At 38.8% G+C, this 27,539-nt stretch overlaps 2 protein-coding genes across 4 annotated transcripts in view; both read left to right on the top strand.

The window, feature by feature from the left end:
- The window catches only part of CREBRF (CREB3 regulatory factor), a 41,790-nt gene extending 35,084 nt beyond the window's left edge, over positions 1–6,706 (top strand). For both annotated transcript variants that reach the window (XM_067566343.1, XM_067566345.1), the window contains exon 9: positions 179–6,706. In XM_067566343.1, coding sequence (XP_067422444.1) covers positions 179–294 — 116 coding nt within the window. In that variant the 3' untranslated portion in view covers positions 295–6,706. The remainder of the gene's footprint in view (positions 1–178) is intronic.
- A 1,409-nt stretch (positions 6,707–8,115) lies between these two features.
- On the top strand, positions 8,116–16,053 carry BNIP1 (BCL2 interacting protein 1). Of its 2 annotated transcripts, none has more exons than XM_067566724.1 (6): positions 8,116–8,701; positions 9,455–9,547; positions 10,335–10,426; positions 11,035–11,136; positions 11,919–12,037; positions 14,659–16,053. In XM_067566724.1, the coding sequence occupies exons 1-6, from the start codon at positions 8,618–8,620 to the stop codon at positions 14,853–14,855; spliced, it is 687 nt and encodes a 228-aa protein (XP_067422825.1). In that variant the 5' UTR covers positions 8,116–8,617; the 3' UTR covers positions 14,856–16,053. The 2 variants fall into 2 exon arrangements, with proteins under 2 accessions (XP_067422825.1, XP_067422826.1); XM_067566725.1 differs by having other exon boundaries at positions 8,121–8,701; positions 10,313–10,426.
- The last annotated feature ends 11,486 nt before the right edge of the window (positions 16,054–27,539 follow it).

Below are 27,539 nucleotides of genomic sequence, written 5' to 3'. Positions count from 1 at the left end.
TTAACTGACCCTTCAGCCAAATATTTCTGTTGGAGCACTTGCTGAATTATAACAGAGCTTTAGTCCTTCTGCTTGGTTACTGACCAACAGCAGGAATTCTGAGATGTTTTGAATTAAAATATGCACATATGTGGGAATAATAGTGATCCTAAAGTACATCCCTAACTTTCCTTTCCAGGACTACCTGTAGCTGGTCAAACATCAGAATTTGTGAACCAAGTTTTAGAGAAAACTGCAGAAGGAGACCCCACTGGTGGCCTTGTAGGGCTGCGAATACCAACGTCAAAAGTTTAACAGACATCATTTCACCTATTTACATTGGTCAGAGCTCTACCTGTGTTAAGTACTCCACTGTAAATTTCATTCTGGTCTGCATGTCAGTTTATCATTATGTAAACACATAAAATTAGGTTCCATAGTTTTTTTAATAACAATGTAGTAGGATAAATAAACACACGATATAAAATGCTTAATTAGCATTTTTGGAGCATAAACCATATAGTATTAATGCTGCTTCAGGCACAAATATAAAGATTAGGTATTTTTAAACCTAGGACCAGGTCATACAATTTGCTTTAGAGGCAAAAACACATTTTGTGCTAGTGAAAATGTTAGCAAAATGCCAAACATGGTGGCAGGTTTATGCTCTGAGTAAAATAAAAATTAAGAGGAAGCATTTTTTGTAAACTGTCAAAGTTTAGGGTTTTTTTTAGAATTACTGCTTTTTTCTGTTTGTTCTTCTAAAAAATAAAACCAGTAAGCTTTCTTTGCAACCATTAACTTGTACATAGCACACATGGCACTAGAGCTAGTGTGCCATATAAGACTTTAATTTTCTGAGCTTAATATGGTATTTAAATGTCTGTGAACGTAAGAGGAGAAAAAAAGTATATTCTTTGTGCCTTGTATTTTGGGGGAGATCTATAAATATAAGCTGGTAAAGTTTTTGTACGATGAAAACCCTGAGGAAAAAACAAGATGTATAGATGGTAAAATTATGGGGTTTAATGTATTTTGTTCCAGCTCTTAAAATTTTTGAATGTATATAAGAATATGTTGAAAATGTAGATATATGCCACAGAGTCTATGTATTGTATAAAAGATGGCTCTAGAAAATTCAATTTCGGTACTTGGCCGGAAGAAAACAAATACTTGCACATTAATGCGATTGTTTATTTTTGTACCAAAGACAAATGCAACTGATATGGCAAACTGCCAGTCTAAGTAAAGTTTTGCACAGCTTACATGATACTGTACTGAATGTAAAAAAAAAAAAAAAAAAAAAAAAAAAAAAATTTAAAGGTCAGGGTTAGGGATCTTACTGAACTGTGAATTTTTTTTGTTGGGTCCAATTATCTACAGAAGGAGCATTCATATATAATATTATTTTGCTGTTCTTCTAGTTCGCTTCCATAGTAGATAAGTTGATGACCATCTCGGAATCTTTAAATCTTTTTTTTTCTCTGCACTTACTGTAGGAAATTTTAATATATTTGGATTTTAGTAAGCTATTGGAAAAATAGTTTTCAACTTTGAGAATTTAAAAATAATTATTTAGCTTGTTGTAGGATACTTCCACCAAACAACCAAAATAAAATTATTTTTATTGTAATATGTATATATGTAAAGAGGAAAAAGAGCTACCAATAATCTAATTCCTTAGTTGCCACTTTTCCAGTTGATGTATTATTATGCATGTGATGTTTCAAAGGATCAGCACAGGCTTAAAACGAAACAAAAACAAAATTTCTAGGTTTTTTTTAAAAATATTTTTGTACAGGTATTTCAAAACTAGCTTCTTCAAACTTATATGTGACTTATTATTCTTAATTCAGTAGTTTCTATGACTGAGGAATATTAACACACACAGTTCATATAGTTCTTATTTGCTCTTCTGCTCATAAGAGTCGGCTTTGATAGTCAGTGTTTAGAGTACAAATGAAAAGCTTTATCTCTTGACGAGAAAGTCCTTTATGTCAAGGCAAGATCATTCTCTGGTTTCATGGACCCCTTTTTCTCCCTTTTCTTTTTTATTTAAAGATAATGACAAAACACTGTCTACTGAGAATAGAAATACCAAATACATTAAAATGTAGCTGCTGGGAAAATGCAAAAAAAAATCCATGAAGGTTTTCTTCCCACTCCCTTTTGGGAATCTCTCTCCTTCATGTAGTTTGTCTAAATTTGTTTGTACTGTGATTCCTTTTATGTATAAGTAGAATTATTTTTATACCTAAGCTTTTAGTGTAAGAAGGTCTGTATCAAAAGTAGCATAGTAAAGAGTGGATGATGAAAATGGCAATCCTGCCACGTGCTTGTAGTGTGTCCACAACGTATTCTACATCTTAATATTTTGAAAAATTTAAAAGGATGGAGGAAGCCAAAATACCACTAATAAGCTGTATCACAAAGTTTTTCTTTCAAGACTTGTGAAAAAATACCCAGTTCTATCTAATCAAAGCTTAGAAAATCCACTTACAGGATTTGTAAAACTTGAGCAGGGGACTGTCTGGGGTTTGTTTGTTTGTTGTTTTTATGGGTGAGGCTTTTTTTGTGTGTGGTGGTAGTTTTTATTTTTATGTGGTGGGAAGAGAAGCACAGGTTTGTAGCTTCAGAACAGAACATAATGGGTCAGATGCATCCCTGTTGTAATTCTACCAATACCAAGAGTTATACCAGAGATGCATTTGTCCTTGATAAAGAGTGTCAACGTCGTGTAAATTTAAAGTCATGACTATACTGAGATTTGAAATAACGTTAGTCCTTTCTGATATTTAAACAGTCTTCATGCTAGAAAGGTGCAAACGCTATATCAGAACTGTATAGCCAAGGCAGTTTTTCAAAATACAGTGACAGCAGTTTTGCAATCAGGTAGACATACATGACAAATTAAACTGACAATAAGGTAGAAAAATGTCCTTTTCTAGCTGCTCAGGAATACTGAGCTAAGATTGCTTTATAGCTTTTTATTTTGTCTGAAAACCAGAATATGATTTTGGTCTAGCATTTCAAAAAAAGACTTTGAATCTCTTTAGTGGATTCCATACCCTTGCATTTCAGTGTTTTCTATGTATTATTTTAAGTTAAATAGTTAAAAGCTTTTAAATAGTTGAGCTTTTTAATGTTGACACTTTATTTTGTACCTATTTATATAAGTATGTATATCTTAGAAAAGCACTTTGTTTAAAAAGAAGAAGAAAAAAATTGCGTTTTTATATGATTCCTGCCATTTGCTGCTAACTCTGGGCTGGTCAGAATGCTGCAGCGATACTTGATCTAAATAAAACCTGGCAGTAAAATGTAGAGTAAAGTTAAGACCTTTTGCTGGTTTAACTTTATCATAAAGATGACATAGGCAAGCTGTGCAGCTTTACATTTTAACCAGGGGACTCTGTGGCATTTAAACCGTCTAGAAATGGTTGTACTTTAATGCCAGTAACAATCTGCTTCCTCTAGTGTCATTAAAATATATACGTTTAGTGTATTCTTATCACAAACAAATCTTATAAAGGTAAAAAACAAATGTACATGTTCTGTTTTTTGGAAATTGTGGCATGCATTTTTGGATGATCTTTGGAGAAGAGCTCTCTAAAGGCTTTCAGCATTCATACATGGTATGTGGATCTTAATGAAGTCCTTGAATCTTTTTGAGTGTAGGCATTGTGAATATTCACTTTAATTCTGTCATCCAAAACCAATTATACATTTTGATTTAATAAAAACTAAAAGCTCTTCCTTTTTTCTGATACACTGGATTCTCTAGAATTTGTTTTCATATTAAAGCATGCTGTCAAACTGCTCTTGTTAATATTTTGTCAGCCTGAATTTGGGTGCCACACTTCTTTGAATCAATATGATGGACTGCTTGTTCTACTGTACCATGTATGATTCTTGTCTGTTCCTATTTCCTTCATGCCAGATTATGATGTGGCTTTATATTGTGCCTTACTTGTACATTTAGAACTAAATGTTTATTTTTCATTCCCCTGAACCTGTTAAATCCTTTGACCCTTCTGAAAGCAAAATCAGAACTATGACAAAAGCATCATGAAGGAATTTCAAATGGATCTGAATTCAAATCCTCTTAATAATAGTCACTTTGTATTTGTATGGAAGACCAGTTTTGAATGGCCTTGGGAGATTGAGGGTGCTAGGGCTAAACAAATCAAATAAAAAATAATTTCCACTATGTCCCTTCAGCTAATGCTTTCTCTGGCTTTCATGAGTTTATCAAACAAGTTTTCAGATTTATTTTTGGGTGTGCTTATTAAGTCTCCAGTTAGATATGGATGGGCTTGCTTCTCCTCTCATGCCAGTATAAATCAAGAGTAACACCCTTGACATCAATATTGCACAATGATGTAAAACTGATGTGAAAATCAGGTCCAGGTGTGCTCAGTTTATCAGCTTGAAGTTTAGTAAGCTCTTTTTCCAGTTAAAAAAAATATAGCAGTAAAGAGCAAAATTCTTCCTTTCTAAAACGCATCACGGGTCTTTTAACTAATCTAAAAAGGACCAGACATATTTCTGAAACACAGTGCTGTCAGTTTGGGTTTCATTTTTAAAATCTATACCATTTTCTGATGTTTGCCTTCATTTAATAAAATTGTTAGTTTATTCACAAAAATGTCAAGAATGGATGTGCTTTTATCTTCCATAAAACTTTTAAACATAGAGATATTTTTTTAAAAACTAAGATTTTCACCTAGCTACTTTGAAAGGGTTGTGTACAAGTTGCCTTCAGCAGAAATAGCAAATATAATTTTGTTCCTCAAATTTGCTTCGCAGTCTTCCTGAAATTGTGTTGAGGCGTACTCCAATTATGTAATATGAATGTTAATATCTTAATTTGGCCTTGGGACCTGAATTTCAAGAATGTGTCTAATCATGATTTTTTATTTTAAAGTTAAAGGTTTCAGTTGGGTACCATTAGTTCAGTATGCTACCAGATGAAGCCTTGACTTATTCATATTCATTTTGTTTACCCCAGGGATCATGCAAAGTGCATTTCAAATAGTTACTGCTGAAGAGGCTGATTCTTGTTGTAACCATATTAAGGGCATTACCATGTTGAGAAAACACTCTTTGAAATATCTCCAATGTAAACTGGGATGTTAAATGTCAACATTGCAGAGGTGGTACTCTAGAGTATATTTTCTTCACTACATCCAAAAACTGAATAATATCTTGCTAATGATGTTTGATTTACATTTTACAATAGACCATGATTTTTTTTAATGGATTTAGCATGGTAAGATGTGTGCTGAATTTAGACTTGTCAGCCTCTTAGACTTTCATGAACTTCCACAAAGACACGTGCTGTATATGCATGTATTTACTGTCTTTCTTTCTATTGAACAATGGAGCCAAAAATAAAGCCAGATACGTTTCAGACAAATCTCAATTTTCTTTTTAATCTGGACAAAAATCTTAAACTCTTTATTTTAAGCAAGCAGAATTTATACTGTAGTACTGTATCCGCATTTGAAGATTGATTGAGTTAGGAACGTTGGAGAGTCAGACATCTGGATAAGGCAAATTTGGGGCGCATAAAGTAGTCAGAGTAGGAATAACTCTTAGCTTTGAATTTGTAATTACAAATGTTTCTTCTACTCCAAGGCTTCCTCCCCCCTTCCCTCCCCCCACCCCACCCCTTTCTCCCCTTGACGTTAAGAACCAAAAAAAAATGTAGTGGTATAAACGTAGCTGCTTTTTGAACCTTTCTTATAACACTATATTCCACTAATTGCATTTTTGTTGTTTGAACCACCCCTTACCCCTATTCCTTTTAGAAAACTTCATCTGTCCAAAAGATGTCCTGTAGCTCAGTAATTGTGGCTAAGAATGAACTCTAAGGCTGATAGCACATGATGAATTTAGTGAACTGTTTGAAAGGCAAATTTTAAAATAATTTTTAACAAATCATGGCTCTGCTCTGCTTATACTTGGGGTCATGTTTGTAATGCTGTCCTTAATATTCTGTAGTTAATTTCCAACTGGAGCTCAGAAAAACTTACTGAAAGTCTTGTGTCTCTGTCAGAAAATAATTTTACCTTGTTAAAAGCATGATCTGTTAGAGTTGCAATGTTTAATGTTGGTTAATAGTTGTGCAGTTTTTTTTAAGAGGCACAATTCAAATATTGATTTTGTTTACTCTGTCACCCTGGAGCCCTAGCACTTCTATTCAGATACAAACTCATCAATGTATGCAACATCCCTTTGTAATGTAAAATAAAAAATTGTGGAGAAAAAACTTCTCAAATTCTTGTGCTTCCAGTGTGGTGTGTTCTCTCCTACAGTGCATCAGCCATGGCATTGCTTCTGTAGTTCTTGGGTAAAATTACTTGTGTTTCCCTTGTAGAATGTTGTAATGACATTGCGGGAAGCTTGAAACCCTCCTTTTTCTCCCCATAGAACTGGGACATCACAGGCATCAACAAGGTGAGCTCCCTCACATTGCCTCATTATCATGCCTCAATCTTTCTCTTGGCAGGACCATTGCTAGAAATGAGGATAATTTAATCTCTATCCCCATTCAGTCCTTGGCATAGTAACAGCAACGAGCTGAAAATGTGCTTGAGGTGATGTGGACAGTTCTCCTGTAAAACCTAGACGGAGACCACCAAGTTATTTTACAAAAGCTATGGCAAAAGCTATGACATGGTCCCTGTGGACTTTGGTCTCTGCTGCCTTTTCAAGGTATGTTTGGGAAACTGCATGCTTTAGGCTGGGAGGAACCCCTTTGTGCATGCTAGTATGAGGTGGTGAAAAAGCAGGATCCTGCATCAACACACTCTTCTCTTTTTATATTCTCAGGTGGAGGGGGTGTAACTGCTTCTATCCCTTCAGGCCAGCCAAGAAGGGATGGGTCCCAGTCTGCCTGGACCCTGTCAATCAGCACTACTCTGAGCAACAATCATCCCTGCCAAGATCCACATTATGATATCCACCCTCCCATCTTCTCTCCATTATTGCCATCATTATACCCAGCCTGCCTCTGCCTTACATTGAGCAATACCTCACTAGTAATGGTTCCTTGAGTTACCTGGAAAGTCACAATGTCATATGTTTTCACTCCCTGATAGTGTGTGAGAGGAGTGTAGTGGGACTTGAAATAGTCCATTCCCTTTGGTGAAAAATATTATTGTAGTCCCTCTTCTGCACAGAAGGTAGCTGAGTTCATAAAGGGTTTAAACGCAGCTCCTGCTGAATAGACCTAAAACAGTTTGCCTGACCTTCAGAAACTCATTAAATCCAGGGCTCAAATACAGATTTGACCATAAATTCTAATCTACCTTTTTTCCTCCACACCAACCAATGCAACCCTATCCATGGTTTAGTGGGTGACTATCTAAAACATATTAATATAGTACAACTTTTTGTACAAAATGGGCCAGAACACTGAAGCAATAACATAGTAAGCTATAGCATTGAGACAGTTACAGAATACTTCAATAACTTTAACCCATCGTATTTTTCCATTAAATTACTAAAGAACCAATTACTGTGGTTCTTTAGACACTGTAAGGAAATGTGTGTATATGCAGTGACATTAACAGAAATCCTGCAAAACATCATACTACTTGAGTAGTCCCCAATGAGACTATTAGAGATTTGTAAATTCCTAACTCAGACTGTAAACTCAATCATTCTGCAACATATCTATAGAAGGGGGAATACTCCTGCAAGACAAATATGTAGTATTTGCAGGATTAGACTCATAGTAAATAAAGTGACAGGAATACTGTTATGATTGTATCTAGCCAAGGATTGCAATAATTTTATATATATATATATATATATATATATATATATATATATATATATTTCTCAGTCTATAAGCCACTTCGTGGGTGCAATGTTGTTAAACTTCTGAAATCCATTAGTGCACCAGTGGGTGCCATGACTATTTTAAGAATTTTTAACACTGTTTCTTATTTTCATAGAGCTGGAGGCCAGAAGACCTCAATCAGGATCAGGTGAATTGGGCACAATGGTTGAAATTCACTTCCACCAATAAGCAATAAAACCTAGCAGCCCTGTGCTCACTGGCTCCTCTGAGGGGCTAATGTAGAAAAACCCCTGCGGCCGTTCCCAACAAGTTTAGCATGAGCCTTGCAATCAGTTGTTGATGTTTTTCAATTGCTGGAGGAGGGAGGAGAATCCCAGCTTTCATTTAAAAACAAATATGTAGTTCCAATGCTCAGGGTTGTAGAGAAAAGCTCAAAACTTAAAGTAACAGAAAAAGAAACTGCCATTTTTTGTTTTGGAAGCCAAGCCCCTGTCCTTGGGGGGCCTGACTCATGATTGGCCTGCAAATGCCAATATTAAGATTTTGAAATGTCAGTGTCTGGACACAAAGTGGCACCAACCCCCGAGTTTTTGAGGGGGCTGAATTGCAACCATTACTATTCAGTATCTGCAGCTGCCTCCCACAGCCACAGGGCAGCGTTCATCTTAGATAGCCAGTACCTCTCAGAACCCAGGGGAGCCCAGGAGGGGCTCTGTGTGCGCATCCCGTGCTCGGTGCCTACAGGGCGCTGCCACTAGGTGGCGCGGATGCCTCCCTAGGCGGGCGTTTTGTTTTTGCTCCCTTTTGCTCCCCGTAGTTCGCAAGATGGCGGCGGCCGGGGACGTGCCGGTGCGGGTCTGTAACCAGGAGATTGTCAAATTCGACTTGGAGATTAAAGCGGTGGTGCAGGTACTGCTCTCTCCCTCACCCCCGCGGGGTCCCATCCTCGCCCCGCCTGGCCCGTCGCCTCCTCAGACGGTCCCTCCCTCAGGAGAGGTCCAGGCCCACTGTCCGGGCAGATCCCCGCTCACGCGCCCTTCTCTCCCGCGGCCCCGGGTGGGTGTGGGGGGGGAGGTGCAGCTGGGCCCAGAGCTTTGCTCTCCCGCCACAACCACACCCGAGGGGGATCCCCTCTGGGGAGCTGGCCCCTTCGAGGCTTCGGAGAGCTGCCCTCCAGGAGCTGCCTATGTGGGAGGGGAATAGAAATGCGACCTGGGCCGTGTTAGCAGCTTAATTCTCCGGTGTCTGTTCCTCAGACGGGCCCAGGCGAACGGAAAGTGCCAGCGCTGCCCGCACTGAACGGTGAACAGAGCAGTGCCGAGTCGCCGGCTGTGCCTGTGCCGTGCCTAGTGCAACGGGCCCTGTGTTCCAGTCAGGGCAGGGGCCTTCTGGGCCCTGCTGGAAAACAAAACGACATACTACGGAGAATGTTTTCATCAAGCCCAAAGGGGAATTCTCTTCTTCATCTTTAATCACATTGCAAGCATTCAGATCCCCCCCAGATTGAAAAGTCCTGTGTTTCTGCCTGCGTGTCCTTCCGCAGAGACACCCTGCCTGCACCTTCTCAAAAATGAACTAACTAAAGCAATAAGCAAATTCAATTGCATTCCCTATCTGCAGCTCCTAACCTAGCATGGTGGTGATGTCTGTTCTTTCTTTTAGGATATCAGGGATTGTCAAGGGCCCTTAAATGTGCTTACAGAATTAAATGCAAGAGTAAAGGAAAAGTTTCAACATGTACGTCTCAGAATACAGGTGAGGTAAAAAAAACATGACCACAAAAGTGAGATGCTGACAGATAATAGCAAGAGTGTTAATGGTGCTTGTAATAGGGGTAGACTGGGTTTTCCAGAGAAACAGAAGTCTTATTTGCCTGTATATTAGGTAGAATGAAAGTTAAAATGTACCAGGGTATTACTGCAGTACTAAGTGTCTTGAAACCATTTATGAACTGTAATATTGAGAATTTCTAGTTGTTTATGTACTGAGCATGATCATTAAAGATACTTGTGAGATGAAACTCCAGAATTAACTATGTGTCTTGCAAATATATTTTCCCTGATAATTGATGGAGTCTAAGATGACAATTTCTGCGGAAATTAAATTTACGTTTAAAAACTAAATTCCTAAACACTGTAGTTATAATGGTAACCTTCCAAATGGGCTGCTACTCATAGCTTTCTCTAAAGTCAGCAGAGGGAAATTGACGTGATTCTTGTCACTTGTTGCCAATAGCTTACTAAAAAGCAGCAATGGAGTTGACCTGCCAGCCTACTTCGTTCATTCCTATTGCTCTGTATTCTCTGGTTCATGTGAGCGGGAGTTGATTGTTGTCATGTTATTGGGGACCTTTCAGAACTAGCTGGTTAGGGTGCACTAGTGTCATTCTGTGCTAACCTAGTTCTAAACCAAGGGTATCATAAGTATCAAGTTACTTGATAATTTACTGAATCAGCTATCCTCTCTAGTTGAGAAAAAAGTAATGATTGTAGATGGTGACTGCTTATGTTCATATTTTAGTGTGTTTGCTTTTATATCGAAGGAACTTGAGCAGATGGCTAAGGAACAAGATAAAGAATCAGAGAAACAAGCTTTACTCCAAGAAGTAGAGAACCATAAAAAACAAATGCTCAGGTAGGTAAAGATGATGACAGTATGTACAGACCCTTCATTTAATCATACACACTTAGGATCTCAAAGCACTTTACAAAAGTGGGTGAGCATCATTATCCTCATTTTACAGAGGGGAGTCACATAGGTGAAGTGACTTGCACAAGGTCACAGAGTGAATCAGTGATAGAGTCAAGAATAGAACTCAGATTTCCTAAAGCACCAACCTTTGTTCTAATCTCCCATTTTGTTTTATGGATATATTACTTTTCTGTCAAATGGAATTGTGTTTGAATAGTTATTTCTGATGACACTCAGAACAGGGTTGGAGTATAACCAGATTTTCAACAGCTTGCATGATATTCTTCCTTGTCTTGCTCTCTAAAACATACAGAGGAGGAGAAATAGATGAGGGAATGGGATATTTCGGCTCTTACAATGATGTAGCAGTAGCTCACATAATATGGCCTACATATTGATTAATTATTACTGATAAGCGTGTGGAATGTTGTTGGGCTGCAGTATTTATTTGTGTCCAACTGTCTTATGACTATCTGGCTGTCATCTGAAAATCTTTCTAGCTTTGCAAACGATCACCATCATTCTAAAATATTGTACACTTGTGATTTCAGCAATCAGACAGCTTGGAGAAAGGCAAATCTAGCTTGCAAAATTGCTATTGACAACTCTGAGAAAGATGAACTGCTGCAAGGAGGAGATCCATTAAGACAAAGGTACTAAATCTTTCCTTTGTAATTAGAAAATGTAAACAATAGATGCTATATCTAGTTGTTCTAAAAAGAAATAGTAACACGTGTATACATGTACTGTAAGATAGAAGGTTCCATTTCAAAAGTGGGTCTTTTATCAGCACCTGTTATCTTCAGTGTAGGTTAAAATGTGGTTGTTTTGTAATATTCAATTAAACTGTACATTCTGCCACTTTGGCTTATTAGGAAGGGGGAAAGTGTTAGACTGCTCCAAAATTTGTGTGGTTCACATTAGGTGTATCGAAGACACAAAGTACAAGTTACAAATCTGCCTGCAATCATTTCACACCAAGAACTGTATTCAGTTTTATATAATTTGTGAATTAAACACTTGGCTTATTTAATCAGTGAGGGACATCAAATTAGATATACAAGGTAACAAAGTGGTAATTTATAATCAGTGTTTCCATATTGTGTCATGAAATTGTACAGTTGTAGATCAGCATCTGATGACACTTGAACCCCTTCTCTCAGCCACTGCCTAGCAACTGTCTTAAGGGCTGCTGCTCTAAAATTTAGTGATTTTGGTCTTTAGTGAGGATTATGGGTGCACACCCTAATCTAATACCTCATTGGAATGACCATGTTAAAAGAATATGTTTATGTCCTTTGCACATCTGAAGGCAGCTGTGTTTGGTGCCAAATTCCAGCTCTAAACACATTGTTGCTGTCAGAAGCAGTAAGCACTAACGCTCCAGAGATGTGATTTTATTCCTTGCAATTTTATTTTTCCTTTTCTCCTTCAGAAAAACCACAAAGGAAAGCCTGGCAGAGAATGCAAGTAACATTACAGAGAGCCTGATGGGTATTAGCAGGATGATGTCTCGGCAGGTCCAGCAGAGTGAGGAGACCATGCAAACGCTAGGTACGGATGCAAGTCTTTGATTGCAGATTAAAAGATTTTGGTTGAAATTAAAACAAAAGAAAGTACTTCTTCACACAACACACAGTCAGCCTGTGGAACTCATTGCCAGGGGATGTTGTGAAGTCCAAAACTATAATGGTGTTAAAAAAAGAATTAGATAAGTTTGTGGAGGATAGCTCCATCAATGGCTATTTGCCAAGGCGGTCAGGGATGCAACCCCATGCTCTGGGCATCCCTAGCCTCTGATTGCCAAAAGCTGAGAGTGGATGACAGGATGAGTCACTTGATGATTATCTGTCCTATTCATTCCCTTTGAAGCACCTGGCATTGGCCACTGTTAGAAGAAAAGATACTGAGGTAGATTGACCATTAGTCTGACCCAGGATAGCCGTTCTTATGTTCTTTTGGATAGTATTATTGCACTTTTACCTCTGGAGACCTGGGTTCAAACCTGTTTTAAAGGAGAATGACCCTCTACTCCTGGAGGTAGTTCTTCCAGGATAGGTTGATGCAAATTGGCAGAGTGCAGTGGAAACTTGTATTGCTTCAGCCTATGATGAACTTATTTTCAAGTTACATAGAGGACTTCTATTTCCATGATTTTCTGTCAGTACCTGTCACCAAAACTAACATCTTCTCACAAAACAGAAAATAACAACTAGCTATGGCTTGGAGTTGTATTTCAGACCATCCTCCTGACTCGTGGCAAGTTTTGTAAAGTCGTCTAAGAAAAAGAAGAAAGAGGAAAAGAAGCTCATTAGAGACTCTTGATTCTGTGTAAAATCTTTTCTGTGATATGAAATCACTGGCATTCCACAGCAATTTTGATGAGAAAGCAACAAGTTTGGTTAGTGTTTGTCAGGTTCAGTTTGTTTGCCATTATTTTACAATATTTTCCTAGCATATATGGTATAATATCAAAGAACTTTGATGTGTTTGTGGGTGTGTCTGTGTATAAATAGACACATACCCACAGGCAGAGGGAAGTTTAACATGGATACAAGAAGTGCTTTTACCCAGCCCTCCAGCTGGGTTGACTAAGGCTGAAGGAGATCAAGTGATTTGTACCCAAGGTCACATGCTGTGTCAGTAATGCATCTAGGACTAGGAAACCAAGATTTGGCTGGCTCTTTGCTTTAGAATCTAAAACGATAAATCAAGTGGGCTGTCAAAATTGGTGATTCATGAACCATTTAGAAGTCGGATGTCTGCCAGCTGGGCCTCTTATTTGCTGTGCTTGGAGAGAGAAAGAAAGAGAGTGGGGTTAGATAATGCAACTTTCTCCCCCTCATCATGTACACCCATCTGGGGATGGCAGCTGTGCACAGTTCCTGCATGCAGAAAAAGTATGTTTCTTTTCCTTTTAAGTAAGACAGTTTTGGCAGTCACTCTGTCACCCATTTTCTGACTGAACAGCGCTTACAGTTTGTCATGGGAGCAACTATCAAATATCATCTGCTTTGAGAAAACCAGCTGTGGATTTTGAGGCTGTAGTTAGAATTCTAACTTAAAAAATAACAGTCCTTTTTCTAGTATTTGATTGTGGAGCACGGAGCCATGGTTTGTCACTTACCATAGGAAACAACAACAATTTTCCCTTTGCCACTTGGATCAAGGACTTTTCTTTAAGGATGGGACATCAGAGTTTGTGATGTGATAGATTATGATAATATTTCTTTCATAAGATATTACGTGCTCATACGAGTGAACAGCACATTTGGAGTTTGACCTTTCTTTGTTCATTTAGAACTGTACAAATTTTTCTGTATTTTCTCAATTACAGGATGTGGATTTTGTAATGCATGAAAATGGAGACCTAGGCTTCTGCTTTTCTCATTTAGCAATTTGAAGAGAATTGTTTTGCAAAAACACAAAGCTGAAAAGCTCTAATATGTCATGTCATTATTTTGGCATATTCTCAAATGAACCCTTTGTTCAGTGGAGTCCAGATAATCATCTCCCCCCCCCCCCCTCTCAAATTTAGAATTTTTGCAAAGAAACTGTACTTTTAAAAAAAGAAAACAAGCAAACAGCCAAATGTTAAAATGTTTGGAAGAAAATCATTAAGGGATCCATTGTGGTGCTGACTACTTCATCACTCATCTCCCCTTCTGACTTACGTTGAATTACTGTCCTGGCTCAGAGGGACACTTTTAGTGATGAGAGAGCAATTCATTTTCCAGGACCATCCTCAGATGCTGGCCTGCACTGAGGTTGCCAGCAATGGTGCCAGTTGTGACAGCAATTTCTGTCTAGTAGGACTGGAGCTGAATCCATCAAATTTGTTTCACATAAGCTTCGAAAGGCAATGACTTTTGTTCACAATTCTTCTGAACTAGATTTGATGATCCAATAATCTAAAAATGAAAGGTCCTGTATCCTGTTACCAAATATGTAAACCATCCAGCCCTCCTAGTTTATTTTGCTTTATGTTCTTTTCCAAAGCATATTAGGGCTCCTCTGTGGTGAAAGATTCTGCAGGAACATGATCTGCATTCATGTTATCCACTAGTCAGACTAACTCATGGGGGTATCACGATCTGTAGGTTCCTGTATGCATGTTTCCTTTGTAAGATGTTTTGAAGCACACTCAGCTGAGACTTTACACTTTCTCATTTCAGCCAATTCTTCACGAACCATCCTGGATGCGAATGAGGAATTTAAGTCCATGTCGGGGACAATACAGTTGGGGCGAAAGCTCATTACAAAATACAACCGCAGGGAACTGACGGATAAGCTGCTCATTTTTCTTGCCCTTGCCTTATTTTTGGCCACTGTGCTCTACATCCTGAAAAAGAGGCTCTTTCCATTTTTGTAAAATTCCAGAGCACATGGACCACCAAATATTATGCAAGATCAGAAAGAGAGATGGGGTAATAATAATGAGGTTCAATGTAAATGGTATCCGGCACTGGTCTAGCTGAAAGAGGGTTAGAGCAGACGACCGGTCTTTATATTGTATAAATGGAGTACGATATCTGGCTAAAATGTCAAGTGAGCTTGCTTGCACAGATAGGGGCAGGAGCAGAAAGAGTGAGGTGGACAGAAGTAACACCCTTCTCTCTGCTGGGTTGGGGAAACAGAGAAGCATTTGCTGATCCAGACACTCCCAGACAGGTGCTAGTCTTATCTTCAACCCCTCTCCTCATCTCAGCATAAAATTACCTGTCACCTAGAGATCTGATCAGGAGATGCCTCATCAGCTGTATATAAGATGATGAGAATTAAGCTGAGGAAGGTGAGAAGAGGATGGAAGAAATAAACAAAAAACCTAAACTTAGATACATTCCGTTAATAAACTATTTATCGTGTGTGCGTAAATTGAGTCTTATTTAAAAGGAGGAATTACATCTCAATTGAAAGAGACTGAATTGTATATACAAGGTCTGTCTATCTTTAAAACTGAATTTGCCTTTGACTTACAAAGATGGCTGCTACAGGAGTGCAATGAAATAAGTGACTTTAGAAGTAAAATTGTCAGGCCACCTTTTTGCAAGGCAAGCTCCAAAATTTAGAGTCTTGTAATATGAGGAATACTTTTGCCTTCTTGAGGCCAAAGTTATTGTGTTTCTTTGAGAATGTAGTTCAGATATGTTCTGTGGCTTCATTTCAGGTCTGCCCTTGGAAGACTCCAGTTGACATTTGAGTAGAAAGGGACATTGCTTTGATTCAGCACAGCTTTGTGATTCTGACATTTCTTCACTGCTGGATAGGGAATTCCTATCATACTGTTACTGTAAGTGGCATAGGAATGTATTACGTATTATAAATTCCTATGGAGTACTGTAGTTACAAAAAAAGGGATTTCAGTGGAGAATACAAAAAGAACTTAGAAAAACCACAGCAAAAATTATGCATTTCTTAACATGAACCACTTGGAGTAGATCTTTGGTCATCATTACCTCTCAAAATTTAGAAAAATTTTTTGCATTGATCAAAAGACCAAAGTAAACAGAAGTCTCGATTATAGTTATTCTTATTGGTGCAATGTTTTATTAAAAGCACATTGTCAATTTTTTCTCTCGTCTTTTGTCTTCGTTTCCCTTTATACATTTCCTCTTAATATTTACATGTTCAGAGTGCTGCCAACTTGCACATTTGAAAATGTTTCTTCCTTCCTTATACAGTCTGACTTTTTTTGATTGACAAACATGAGTTGCCTTCCCCTCCCTTGTGTTTTGAATGGAGCAGAACATGCCTGTTTGGTTTAATAGCACCATTATCAATATGCAGTACTCTGTGTAGCACGTTCTTATACCAAAAGAACTGTGTGCTGCACTTTCAACTGATGTCTGGGTAGCTCTAGGGAAAGTATTTCACTGCTTGCACAACACTACAGGAACAGCTGAAATGCAGTTTTTGTGCAGTGGTGTCTGGGGCTATTTTTTAAAAAAATCAGTTGTTTAGAAATTAAGTTAAATAAAAAACAAGTCCATCCTAAGTAGAATCCAAATGATGCTTCCAGTTACATTTCAATATTTTAATGGATGTCAGATTTTGGGCTAAATCCATTATGACATCCCTTTAAAGGTTAGGTTCCATTTGGGAGACTTTGAAAGAGGAAGTGGCACTAACTCCTTAAGGTGGTCCCATCTTTGTAAAATTCCCTTACCAAATCTTACCAGCTAGCATAATTTCCCCTTTGTCATCAACTGCAGGCATGGGTTTGAATTTGGTAAGAAATAGCATGTAATGAAGGTGGACCAAAGTATATTATTATGATTCAAGCCAATGCCTATACACAGTTGCCAGGGTAAGTAGGTACTGCCAACGTGATATAGGAGCTAGAAGCTTTAATCAGCAGCTCCAAAAATAGAGGCCTCTGTGTGGTGTGTTGGAATTCTTCATGGGGTAGAAAAAGTGATAAATATACCAACAGGCCACCTGTTAGATCCAGTAGAGGGCAGTGGTGTGTGCACATGAAATGAGCCTTTCTAATGATGGGAATCCTGAAAGAGTTACTTTTTTTTCACCCATTCAGGTTCTTTTTGTATCTTATCTAGGCATTTATACAGCTCTCATCTATCCAGTGTAGGATTTTCTATATCATCCCTCCCTGGGGTAGCTGAATTGAAGCTTCCCAACTATAACTCTGCATCCTGGGGGTCTCAAGGTTTAGAACAAAGTGATAGTGAGAATGTTCCATTCCTGAATAAAGGAGGAAATTCTTCATTTTAATCACAATTGGATGTATTTATTTTATACAGTAAATAGTTAGAAGTTCCATGAGGCTGCCTTTATATGTTTTATTAGGGGAATTCTCATGAGCAGATTGAGATTTGGTTCTTTTGGGCAGTAAGGGAAAGCATGAACTATTATATTCTGTATGCAGAAGCATAAAAAAAGTGTACAACACCACAAATAAATGAAAGTGTCTCTGTCCTTGAAGTTGAAAAGTACTGCTTAAATATGGAATAGTCTAGTTGACCCTCAGTGCAGCGGAGTCTCTGACTTCTGAATTAGTAATGCAATACCATCTTATGCATATTTAAAGAAGTCAAGAGAATTCTCCCTTCCAGACTGCTAAGTTTCTGGACCAGCTGGAGCAGTTTTGCTTTATGGATTTGACTTGTCTTGAGGGAAATGGTCTTGTCTTCTAGAAGCAAAATGCCTGCAGGTGGTCAAACATTGCAACTGAGTCAATGTTTCCTCCCTAATGTGAGGGCTGTATAAAAATAGATCTCTCTTAATCTATGAGATAGTGGAATGCTGAGCAGATGGTAGAGCCATGTTGTAAGTAATGATGGAGTGTAACTGTCTCTGCAGGAAGTTTCAGTGGTTTATCTGCTTTGCCCTCTCAGTTCAGAAGATAAATTTATCTTATAAAAGAAATGGCCTCCACAGCACACTGTGGGATTCAACAACTTTTGTTTTATCAGGAGTTCAGACTTTCCTGATGGGGATTGAAAATGTAGCAATTTAGTAAAAATACATTATTAAATTATCCTTTTCTTGTTTCTCTGTTGGCTTGATGACTTGATATTATTGAGTTATAGATTCCAGAAGTAGGCATGTTAGAAAATCATAGGAACAAAAAAATGGATGACTCTACAGTTATGATCTCTTTCCATAACATTAGCTTTCATTTAAAAAAAAGTTTCTTTTCTTTTTTTACTGTGAACATAGTTGCCTTCCCTCTGTACATCAGTATTGGATTGGTAGTCCCCAGAAGCAGGGGGATTTATGCTATGCTAGTATGGCCATGCAGCAACTATGAACTAGACCCTTTGAGAGAGAGAGAGAGTGCGAGCTTTTGACCATCTCCTTGACCCAATTCTTCTCCCATTTTATTCTGCAGACCATCAGGAATAGTGCCAGACCACTAATGGTCCACAAACAATACAATAAGAATATTATTGATGTGATATTAAGGTGGAATGTAGTGATTTTCAGAAGTGCAGAATTAAGTCAATATATTCCATATCATCACAATTTAGGTGACAATTAAGCTGCCCATGTAAGAGGTACAGTGACCATTTGGTTCAAGAGGTTTTTTTGAGGAGGCCCTTCCCCAATAACAAACCTGTGGAATAGCTCAGCATTGGCTTTCCAGAAGGCTAATACTGAATAATGACACTCAAGATAGTGGAAAATTAAATCCTTTTTGAGACATAAATTGTAACTGACTTACGCTCTGTATATGGCACCTGGTACTACCGTGATGGGCGTTTAGCAGTTCAAAATAAAGAGATATATGTAATAGAAGTGGGTCAGGAGCACTTCTGTATTTTAGACTGTCTGCCACAAGATATGTATCAATTCACTGTAAGCTGGCAGGATGATTCACTGCAGTCAAGCTTTTTTTCCCCCCAAGAAATACTGTGTCTAACAAAAAAAACTGAAGCCAGTTAACCTAAGCAAAGAGTAAACAGAAAAGCTCCTAGAGTTTAACCTACTCCTATGGTCCTGGCTATGGAGGCCTATCTGTTCAGAGACGTCTTTCCTCAGTGTAACAGGGTGACTTGTGATTGGACTGGAGACTCAGCCTGTGGCTAAGCCACCCCTTACAAGATGAGCCTCCCCTGAGAGGAATCTGGAGATTCCAACTTAAAAGACAACAAGAAGATTCAGAGGAGAAGTGTGACAGAGAGGGTTGTTGAGGCTGCCCGTGGTAGGAACTGGGAGAGGCTCAGGAAACAGAAACCTGAGGAGATATACCTAGCAAGTTTGGCTCCTGTAGAAACATTGAACTATGACCTAGCTCTGGGAAAGAGGGCTAGAAACCCCTCAATTGAGAGAGAGAGAGACACCCTGAACTGGGGTTGCGGTCTGGAGGGTCCAGTGTATATCTGAGGAGTAAATAAATTGGAGTCTTAGTGGGGAATGTTTAAATTTTCCTTTGGACTGTGTGGACTTTGTTTGAGGAGATGTGTAAAAGAGAAAATGGGTGGGGTACTGTAGAGATACCCTGGTCACAAGGAAGTGCTTGGGAGGCAATAAGCGCCCACACCACAATACATTGTGTCCCAAGCTTTTTTTATGCACACCTAGGGGAAACTGAGTTGAGATTAAACCCTTGTTCATGAGGGGCCTGATAGTGTCTATATCCTGTCTGAGTATTTGTTTATATAGTGCTAACTGTATGATCAGTGCTTTGTAGATGGGTAAAAAAACATGGTTCCTGTCCTGAAACAAGTAAGGTGTCAAGGCAGAGACTGGATGGGGGCAACAAAAAGTCATGGAAGTTGCCAGTGGGATTTTAAGCAGGTGTCTTGATGGCAACACAATTTTTGTTTTGTTTGCATTGTTCTGTCTAATAATGCTTCACTGCAGTCAGGTCTACAGTTAAAAAAGATGTAAGTCTTACAGATATCTCTGGGCTCCTTTATTAGCAAAATAGTGTTCAAAGCTAATTAATTGCCAAGCAGGCACAGTACTGTAAATGATTATTGACCAAAAGCTGCAGTTTCATTTAGAGCTATGTTCTGCTCTCTCTTCCCTAGTATGCTTGTCAGAGGGAACTCTACACCTCTAGTCCTAACATGGGCAATTGCAGAGTGAGGAGAGAAATACCTGGGAATTTCAATGAATATGTTGCACCAAGTATTGAGGATTTATGGACTTTTTCTAATTGTAAAAGCTCATACACGTAGGCTGATCCCTGCTGTCATGCAGAGCCTAAATTAACTTCAGTGGTCTCTCAGACAGACTACTGCAGTTGGCTTGCAAGATCAAGTTATGTCTAAGGTGCTGAAGAGAAGGTTGCATACAGAGGGATTTATCCAAAGGGAAACTGCTTTGAAATAGCTTTTTCTAAACTACTACTGAAAATCTGTATGTTTCCATGAGGGGTGGAGCGAACTTTGAATGGCTTCCTAGGAGACTGCAACTGAATTAGAATCTGTAAGCAATAAATAGAAATAGTTCTAATATACAATGTAGCTATTCTGAAGAGCCTGAAGTTTTACTTGGTTTGTAAAATCACTGCATCTGAAGAATTATCTGACTTCAGTTATAGAGTAGACTGATATAAAAACAGTATAGGGATAAATCTGTGCATGGAAGTAAATAAACTATGTGGAAAGTGAATATGATTTTTAAATGAGTTGAAGGAAAAATTTAGGTGCATATTTGAACTGTTTTTTAAATGCCTTCCACATAACTGGCTTTACCAAATGGAAGAGTGAATACATAGCTCAGAAGTTACTAAAAATGTCATCACTAAATGTGTGTGGCTGCTATCACATGCAAGTGGCCCAGAGAAACATTCTAGCAGGGGAGAGCACTGGGCAATTCGGGCTGGAATCTTTGGGGACTGAGAATATCCAGGATGCATGTTCAGTCTTGTCTGCAAATATGCAGAACTCCTTTTCAAGAGAGAGGGAAGGTCAATGCAGCATCTTGTTTTGACTCCATATTTTGTTGCCTGAGATCCCCCAAACTGGGGGGGGGCGGGGGAACCCCAGAAGATATTGTAATAGGTTATGCAGGGTCTTTAAAATTCTTTGTAGCTGTGGAAAGCACCTAGCCATTAATCCTTTTGAACAATTTCTAGCTGAATTTTTACCAAGTTTCTAGCTTTTGTGAACTACTATCTAACCATTCACACATTCATAGTACTGTGTGTGCAGTGAGCCAAATACATTGTAAACTCAAGGTGGCATCTGCAGTGATGGTCATTTGGAGGTGATTAGAGGTATAAGCATCAGGGGTTTAAGACTCCCTTCTAATCTTTGTGGCATTGATGCAGTCCTTCATCCTTCTCAGGTAGCTTAGATAGGAAGCTCCAAAAGAAGAGAACTTCAACATTCAGTTACAGGGCACTTACAAGAAGTGTGGGTGTTCTCCATTGTCTTTGGACAACATTTCCCTGACCTCACTGTTGACATCTGTTGGTGTCACCTTGGCTGCTGCTGTGTGGCTGCATATCAGTAGTAGGGAGGGGTGTGTTAGATATTCAGTAGTTGCCCCTGGGCCCGAGCAGTTAGCCAGTATTCATGGCCTTCCTGGATTGTTTCTATTAATGAGAAATTGATCGTAGGGGCCAGGTATTTCTTTGGTCAAATCCTGATTATTTACAAAGAATGTACACAGAGTCCTGTTTCTCTTGGTACAATAGCAACAACAGCAGGCAGTTTCCTGCTCGTAGTTTCCAATCCTGTCTTTCCAGGGAGACCTGTGCCCCAAGATGCTCTGTTTTTGTCTGAGCCATGCTTACAACTGCTTCTTTGACTTTCTGCCTCTGACACATGTAGACACAGACAGGTGCAACCAAATAATGCCCCAACTCCTGCACTTGTAATCAGTCTTCATGGAAACACCTAGGCTCACATGGCATAGCTTCCAGTTAGTTTGCTGTGCTTTGGATGGTGACTTCTGTTTTCACCTCTTTCCACACAAAAGGGCACTTAATTGTTCCTTCTTTTAGCCTGACTGAAGGAGATTAGTACACCTATTGACTCTACCCGGGTCTGTGATTGATGGAAACCATTAAGAACCAGCTAGCATAACTACATATATAAAATTATATAGTTTGTAAAGTGCTTTTGAATCTTTTCAATTGAAAGATGCTATGTGCATGTGAGATACTATATTCGGAAACTTAGCAACATACCTGTAAGAGTGGAAGAAGCTGTTCTGTTCACTTAGCTCCAGAGCTGCATGATCCACACCAGTTAGCCTATCTACTTCTGACTATGGTTCAAGAATGTTGGTTATAATCAATGAAGCTCTCAATCAACATTGCAAACTGTCATGAAAATGTGTTTTTACCACAATAATGATTTAAACAGATTATTTTAAACTCACCCATTCAAAACCAAAAAACAACCCAACCAGAGCAAATGGAGTAGAATTTTGTGAAGCTGCCTTAACTATTCTGGGACGGCCCCAGTTACCTGACAGAGCCATGCTCTTCCTGCATTCTGCCACGGAAAATGAGATCAGTAGGGCTACTCCTTGCTGGCCTCAGGTTAATCTCCTCACTGCCTGCCAAGGAAGATGTCGGTGAAGGGTCATGCCTCTGAAAACTGCTTCCTCTGGTGGTTTGTTAGAGCCTGGGTTTGGTGAGGCAGGGCATAATGTAAGTTATTTGTTTGGCTAGGAGTTTGATTATTTATTATGATAAAGACTTTTCTTTTGGTGAATAGTCAGGAGCTTCATTATATTCCGCTGTTACTGAAGAGAAAGCATTTAGATGCCAGAGCAATGACTGTTAATATACATCTCTAAATAGATAGATATGATTTTATGAATGTCTCAGTAACCTGTATTTTAGGGCTACAGATTTGTTCTCAGAGCTTTTTGGCTAAGGTGCTTTTTGGACTAGCGTAAAAATTAATTTACAACCTAAGGGAAGTGGTGTGGTCTAGTGAATTGAGCACTGGACTGTATTTCTGGAAAGTTGGGTTCTATTCTTGGCTCTCCACTGACCTGCTGGATGACCTTGAATAAGTCACTGAACTTTTCTATGCCTTCGTTTCCCAATCAGTATGAGAGAGAATATCTACTTTGTAAAGCATATTGAGATTTATGCATGAAAAGCAATATAAACAAGATGGGCATTATTTATTTTATGGGTTATACGTATGTATATAAAGTGTGTGTATCTGTCATCTAGAATCTGTTTGATTGATTAAACATACAAAAGTAGAAAACAGATTGCAAAACATTAGTGGAAGAGTTCAGATGTGCAAAAGAACTTCTGTGGCAAAAATGAAACATTCACATAGGTAAAAATATTATATGCAAGCCAGCTGTTATGAATTAGATTTGTTTTCCCTCTGGCATCTCTTGCAAGTCCTAAATTAATATTGAAAGTGTAAAAGAAGTGTTGTCTGATCAATTAGAAGCAAAGCACTTTTGCTTTGTTTTAAAAACATTCAGTCTCTTAATAATTCATTTGCCCTTTGATGAAGGAGCATATTTTACACTGGATACATTTGGCAGTAATTTGTGCTATGGAGGGCTTTCTTTTAATATTCATCAAGAAATGTCCAGTTTAAAAAAAACCCAACTCTCTCTAAATATTGTAGGAGTTTTAATGCAATATTTAGCTCTAACTTCCTTTTGACTGAACAGCTCATATTTCATTAAATATTGTTCAGTCTTGTCAATCTGGAGACATGTTTATTCAAGAAATAATAGAATCAGTTATCGAAAATTTAGTCTTGTTGCAGTTTAGACCATTGCAGTTATAGAATCTTGCATTCTGCAAGGAACTAGTTGGTTCAGATTATAGCTGAGCAAATAATGGAGAAAATGGTTTGCAAGTATGTTTTGATTAGAAAATGAATTTTATAGACAGTTGAGTTTATATGATTCCTGTTCCTCTTTGTGAACATTTCAGTGCTCAAGGTTTGCTAGCACAAATATTTGTGAATAGTGAATTTTTTGAGCACAAGTGATTGCTGAAAACAATTTTTGAATGACATGTTTGCAATTCACACTGGGATAGTCCGTTACAGAAGTAATCCAGTTAGGGAACAGAAACAATACCATCCAACTTCAGTAATTAACCAACCCAGTGTGAATTTCAAATAAATATTCACAACAAACTGGCTGTCAGCTGTTAATAAGGGGTGAGAGGAGGGAATTCTGAAGAAATTCACAAATTTATCTTTTTAATAATGAACACAATTGAGAAGTTTTTGAGCACTTTTGTAAAGAGATGAAAAAGCAAAATTATATGAACAAATTATTTGTGATGAATTATTTACCCAGTGAAATTCAGATTAATTAATTAACCTTTACAAATGCATAAAAACCCCAGTGGTTTCACCCAGTCTTTAAATAGAGAAAGAGTAAGGAGCTGTCGTGAACAGGCCTCTGGACTAGGAATCAAGAGACAAAGGTTCTGCTCTTGGCTCTGCCACTGACCTGCTGAGTGACCTTGGACAAATCATAGATTAGAATCATAGGATATTAGGGTTGGTAGGGACCTCAGGAAGTCATCTAGTCCAACCCCCTGCTCAAAGCAGGACCAATCCCGACTAAAACATCCCAGCCAGGGCTTTGTCAAGCCACACTTTAAAAACCTCTAAGGATGGAGATTCCACTACCTCCCTAGGTAATTCATTCCAGTGCTTCACCACCCTAATATAAGTTTTTCCTAATATCCAACCTAGGCCTCCCCCACTGCAATTTGAGACCATTGCTCCTAGTTCTGTCATCTACTACCACTGAGAACAGCCTAGCTCCATCCTCCTTGGAATCCTCTTTCAGGTAGTTGAGGACCGCTATCAAATCCCCCCTTGTTCTTCTCTTCTGCAGACTAAACAAGCCTAGTTCCCTCAGCCTCTCCTCATTAATCATGTGCTCCAGCCCTCTAATCATTTTTGTTGCCCTCTTTTAGACTCTCTCCTATTTGTCCACATCCTTTCTGTATTGGGGGGCCCAAAACTGGACACAGTACTCCAAATGTGGCCTCACCAGTGCCGAATAGAGGGAAATAATCACCTCTCTTGATCTGCTGGCAATGCTCCTACTAATGCAGCCCAATATGCCGTTAGCCTTCTTGGCAATAAGGGCACACTGTTGACTCATATCCAGCTTCTTGACCACTGTAACTCCCAGGTCCTTTTCTGCAGAACTGCTGCCTAGTCAGTCAGTCCCCAGTCTGTAGCTGTGCATGGGATTCTTCCGTTCTAAGTGCAGGATTGTGCACTTGTCCTTGTTGAACCTCATCAGTTTTTTTGTTTTTTTTTTTTTTTTTGGCCCAATCCTCCAATTTGTCTAGGTCACTTTGTATCCTATCCATATCCTCCAGCATATCTACCACTCCCCCAAGCTTAGTGTCATCTGCAAACTTGCTGAGGGTGCAATCCACCCCGTCCTCCAGATCATTAATGAACAAAACCAGCCCCAGGGGCACTCTGCTTGTTACCGGCTGTGAACTAGACATGGAACTGTTGATCACTACCCGATGATCTTGCCAGCTTTCTATCCATTTTTTAATCCGTTCATCTAACCCATACTTCTTTAACTTGCTGATAAGAATATTGTGGAAGACAGTATCAAATCACTTTCTCTCTCACCCTTCGTCTGTCTTGTCTCTTTAACTTGGAAGCTCTTTGGAGAAGTGTATGGCTCTCACTAGGTATATACAGCACATAGCATAGTGGGACCCACTCAAGTTTGGGAACTATAGGTGCTACTGTAATAATAATAATAATTAATAATAACTTTAGGAAATAGGGTAACATTTGAATAACCCTCAAAGGAGTATCTTGCTGGACATTCAGTATCCCTGCCAACTAGGTTTAATTTTAATCTTATCTCTGGGCTAGAAGAGGATGGACAAATAAGGAAGACTGGAAGAAGAGAAGATGCCAAGAATAGGTATTTGCATATCTGGTTGACCTGCACAGGAACAATAAAAATATAAACACCACCAGTATATTGTCAGTAGCTGTGATCATACTTGCAATGCTGCTACTTCCTTAAGAGAGATTCCCAAGCAGAGAAGGAACAGAAAAAAGAAGCTGCAGACTAAAAAGTCACCTTTGCTTTTCAGTTGTTTACATTTCTAGCTCCATGTCATAGAATCACAAGTGCTAGAGATGGAAAAGACCTTATATGTCCCACCTAGTTCATCCACTCCAGGGGAAAAGTGGAGATTTATTTTATACAGTGAGTTCAGTTATCTGTACGGATGGGCCTTCTCTCCCTCTCCTTCTCTCTATGCTGCCGCAGTCCCTCTAACTGTTACAGACTCCAGCAAAGAATGAGGCTGATCGGGCGTCCAGAAATAGAGATGAGATCTAGTCTATTTGCCCCAAAACAGGGGTAAGGGACCTAAGTCCTAACTCCAAGGGGTAATGTTCTTGTAGCTTCTACTTCAGGTTTTGAGAAAACACTGTGATGTTAAAAGGAGAAAAGTCGCCAATTTGTCTGGCTGATGTTAACTAAGGAGGAAACACACAGTCCAGAAAAAGACTGGTGTTCCTCTTCCAACATACACTTACAGGCTATTCCAATGTACTCTAATTCAGGTACTGTTGGTGGCCAGGACTCAAGTGACCTATTACTTCTGTTCCTATCTTTGCCTATATGTCATGGACCACCACTGTTTCTCAGTCACATAAGATAGAGATATAGGTTGTTTACCCGTATGTAGAAATGACTCAGCACTTACCAGTGGTTGAGCACAAGGAGTCAGGCCTATGATAACTAGAATGAAAGATTTTTTTATTTTTTTTTTTTAAGAAAAAGTTTTGATTTGCAGTATTTATATTGCAGCAGCACAGAGAGGCCAACCTGGTCAGGGCCATGATGTGGTTGGCAGTGTATAAACATTTAGTAAATGACAGTCCCTGCCCCACTGAACTTGCAGTTTTAAATCTCTCTCAACGACAAACAATTTGGCAGATGACTTAAGGTGACATATCAAAATGAAATAAAAAGCACTTTGGATATGAACACAGAGTTCTTTGTATTACAGCTGTGCCTAGGGTTGAGGCTCTGGCTCTCTTCTTACTTAGGGTCTGACCCAAAGCCCAGGCCCTTACTGTGACGTAAATCAGGAATACCTTCATTGAAGTCAATGATGTCACAAGGGGTGTAAAACTAATGTAAGAAATAATGAGAATCAAGCACAAAGACTCACTCAAACAAAGCTCAGCTTCCCCATGGAGAATTCTTTTATGAAAAAATTGAAAAATAAGTCTGCCTCTTACATGGAGTGATACTTCAATACCCTCTTTATGATTCATTCCTCTCCTGCATAACAATAAAATGTGCTGCCTGAGCTGTTCTTCCACATGAGAGGTGATCTACTGAATATTTGTGTTTTAACTGTGATAATTACACACTGTTCATATTGCAAGAACATATAGGAATTGCCATTCCAGAAAAGACATAGTTCATCTAGCCTGGTGTCCTGTTGTTCTGGTTATATTTATTGTCAGCTCCTGGATATCTAGTAGGACTCGCTGTTAGGAGACCATCTCCCTCAATTCCTGACATTTTTTCTACAGAGCCGTGTGCTTCCCATTGCAGGAATCCAAACCTGAGTTTCAGAAGCTCAGACAGACATTAAAGTTGAAAGATGCAGTTCAGCTGT

This window comes from Emydura macquarii, unplaced genomic scaffold, assembly GCF_026122565.2.
Source record: "Emydura macquarii macquarii isolate MOO-44397 ecotype Brisbane River unplaced genomic scaffold, CSIRO-AGI_Emac_v2 contig_2768, whole genome shotgun sequence".
Lineage (NCBI taxonomy): Eukaryota > Metazoa > Chordata > Testudines > Chelidae > Emydura > Emydura macquarii.
Note: the sequence above shows the minus strand (reverse complement) of the source record. Positions and strands in the feature narration are given on the sequence as shown.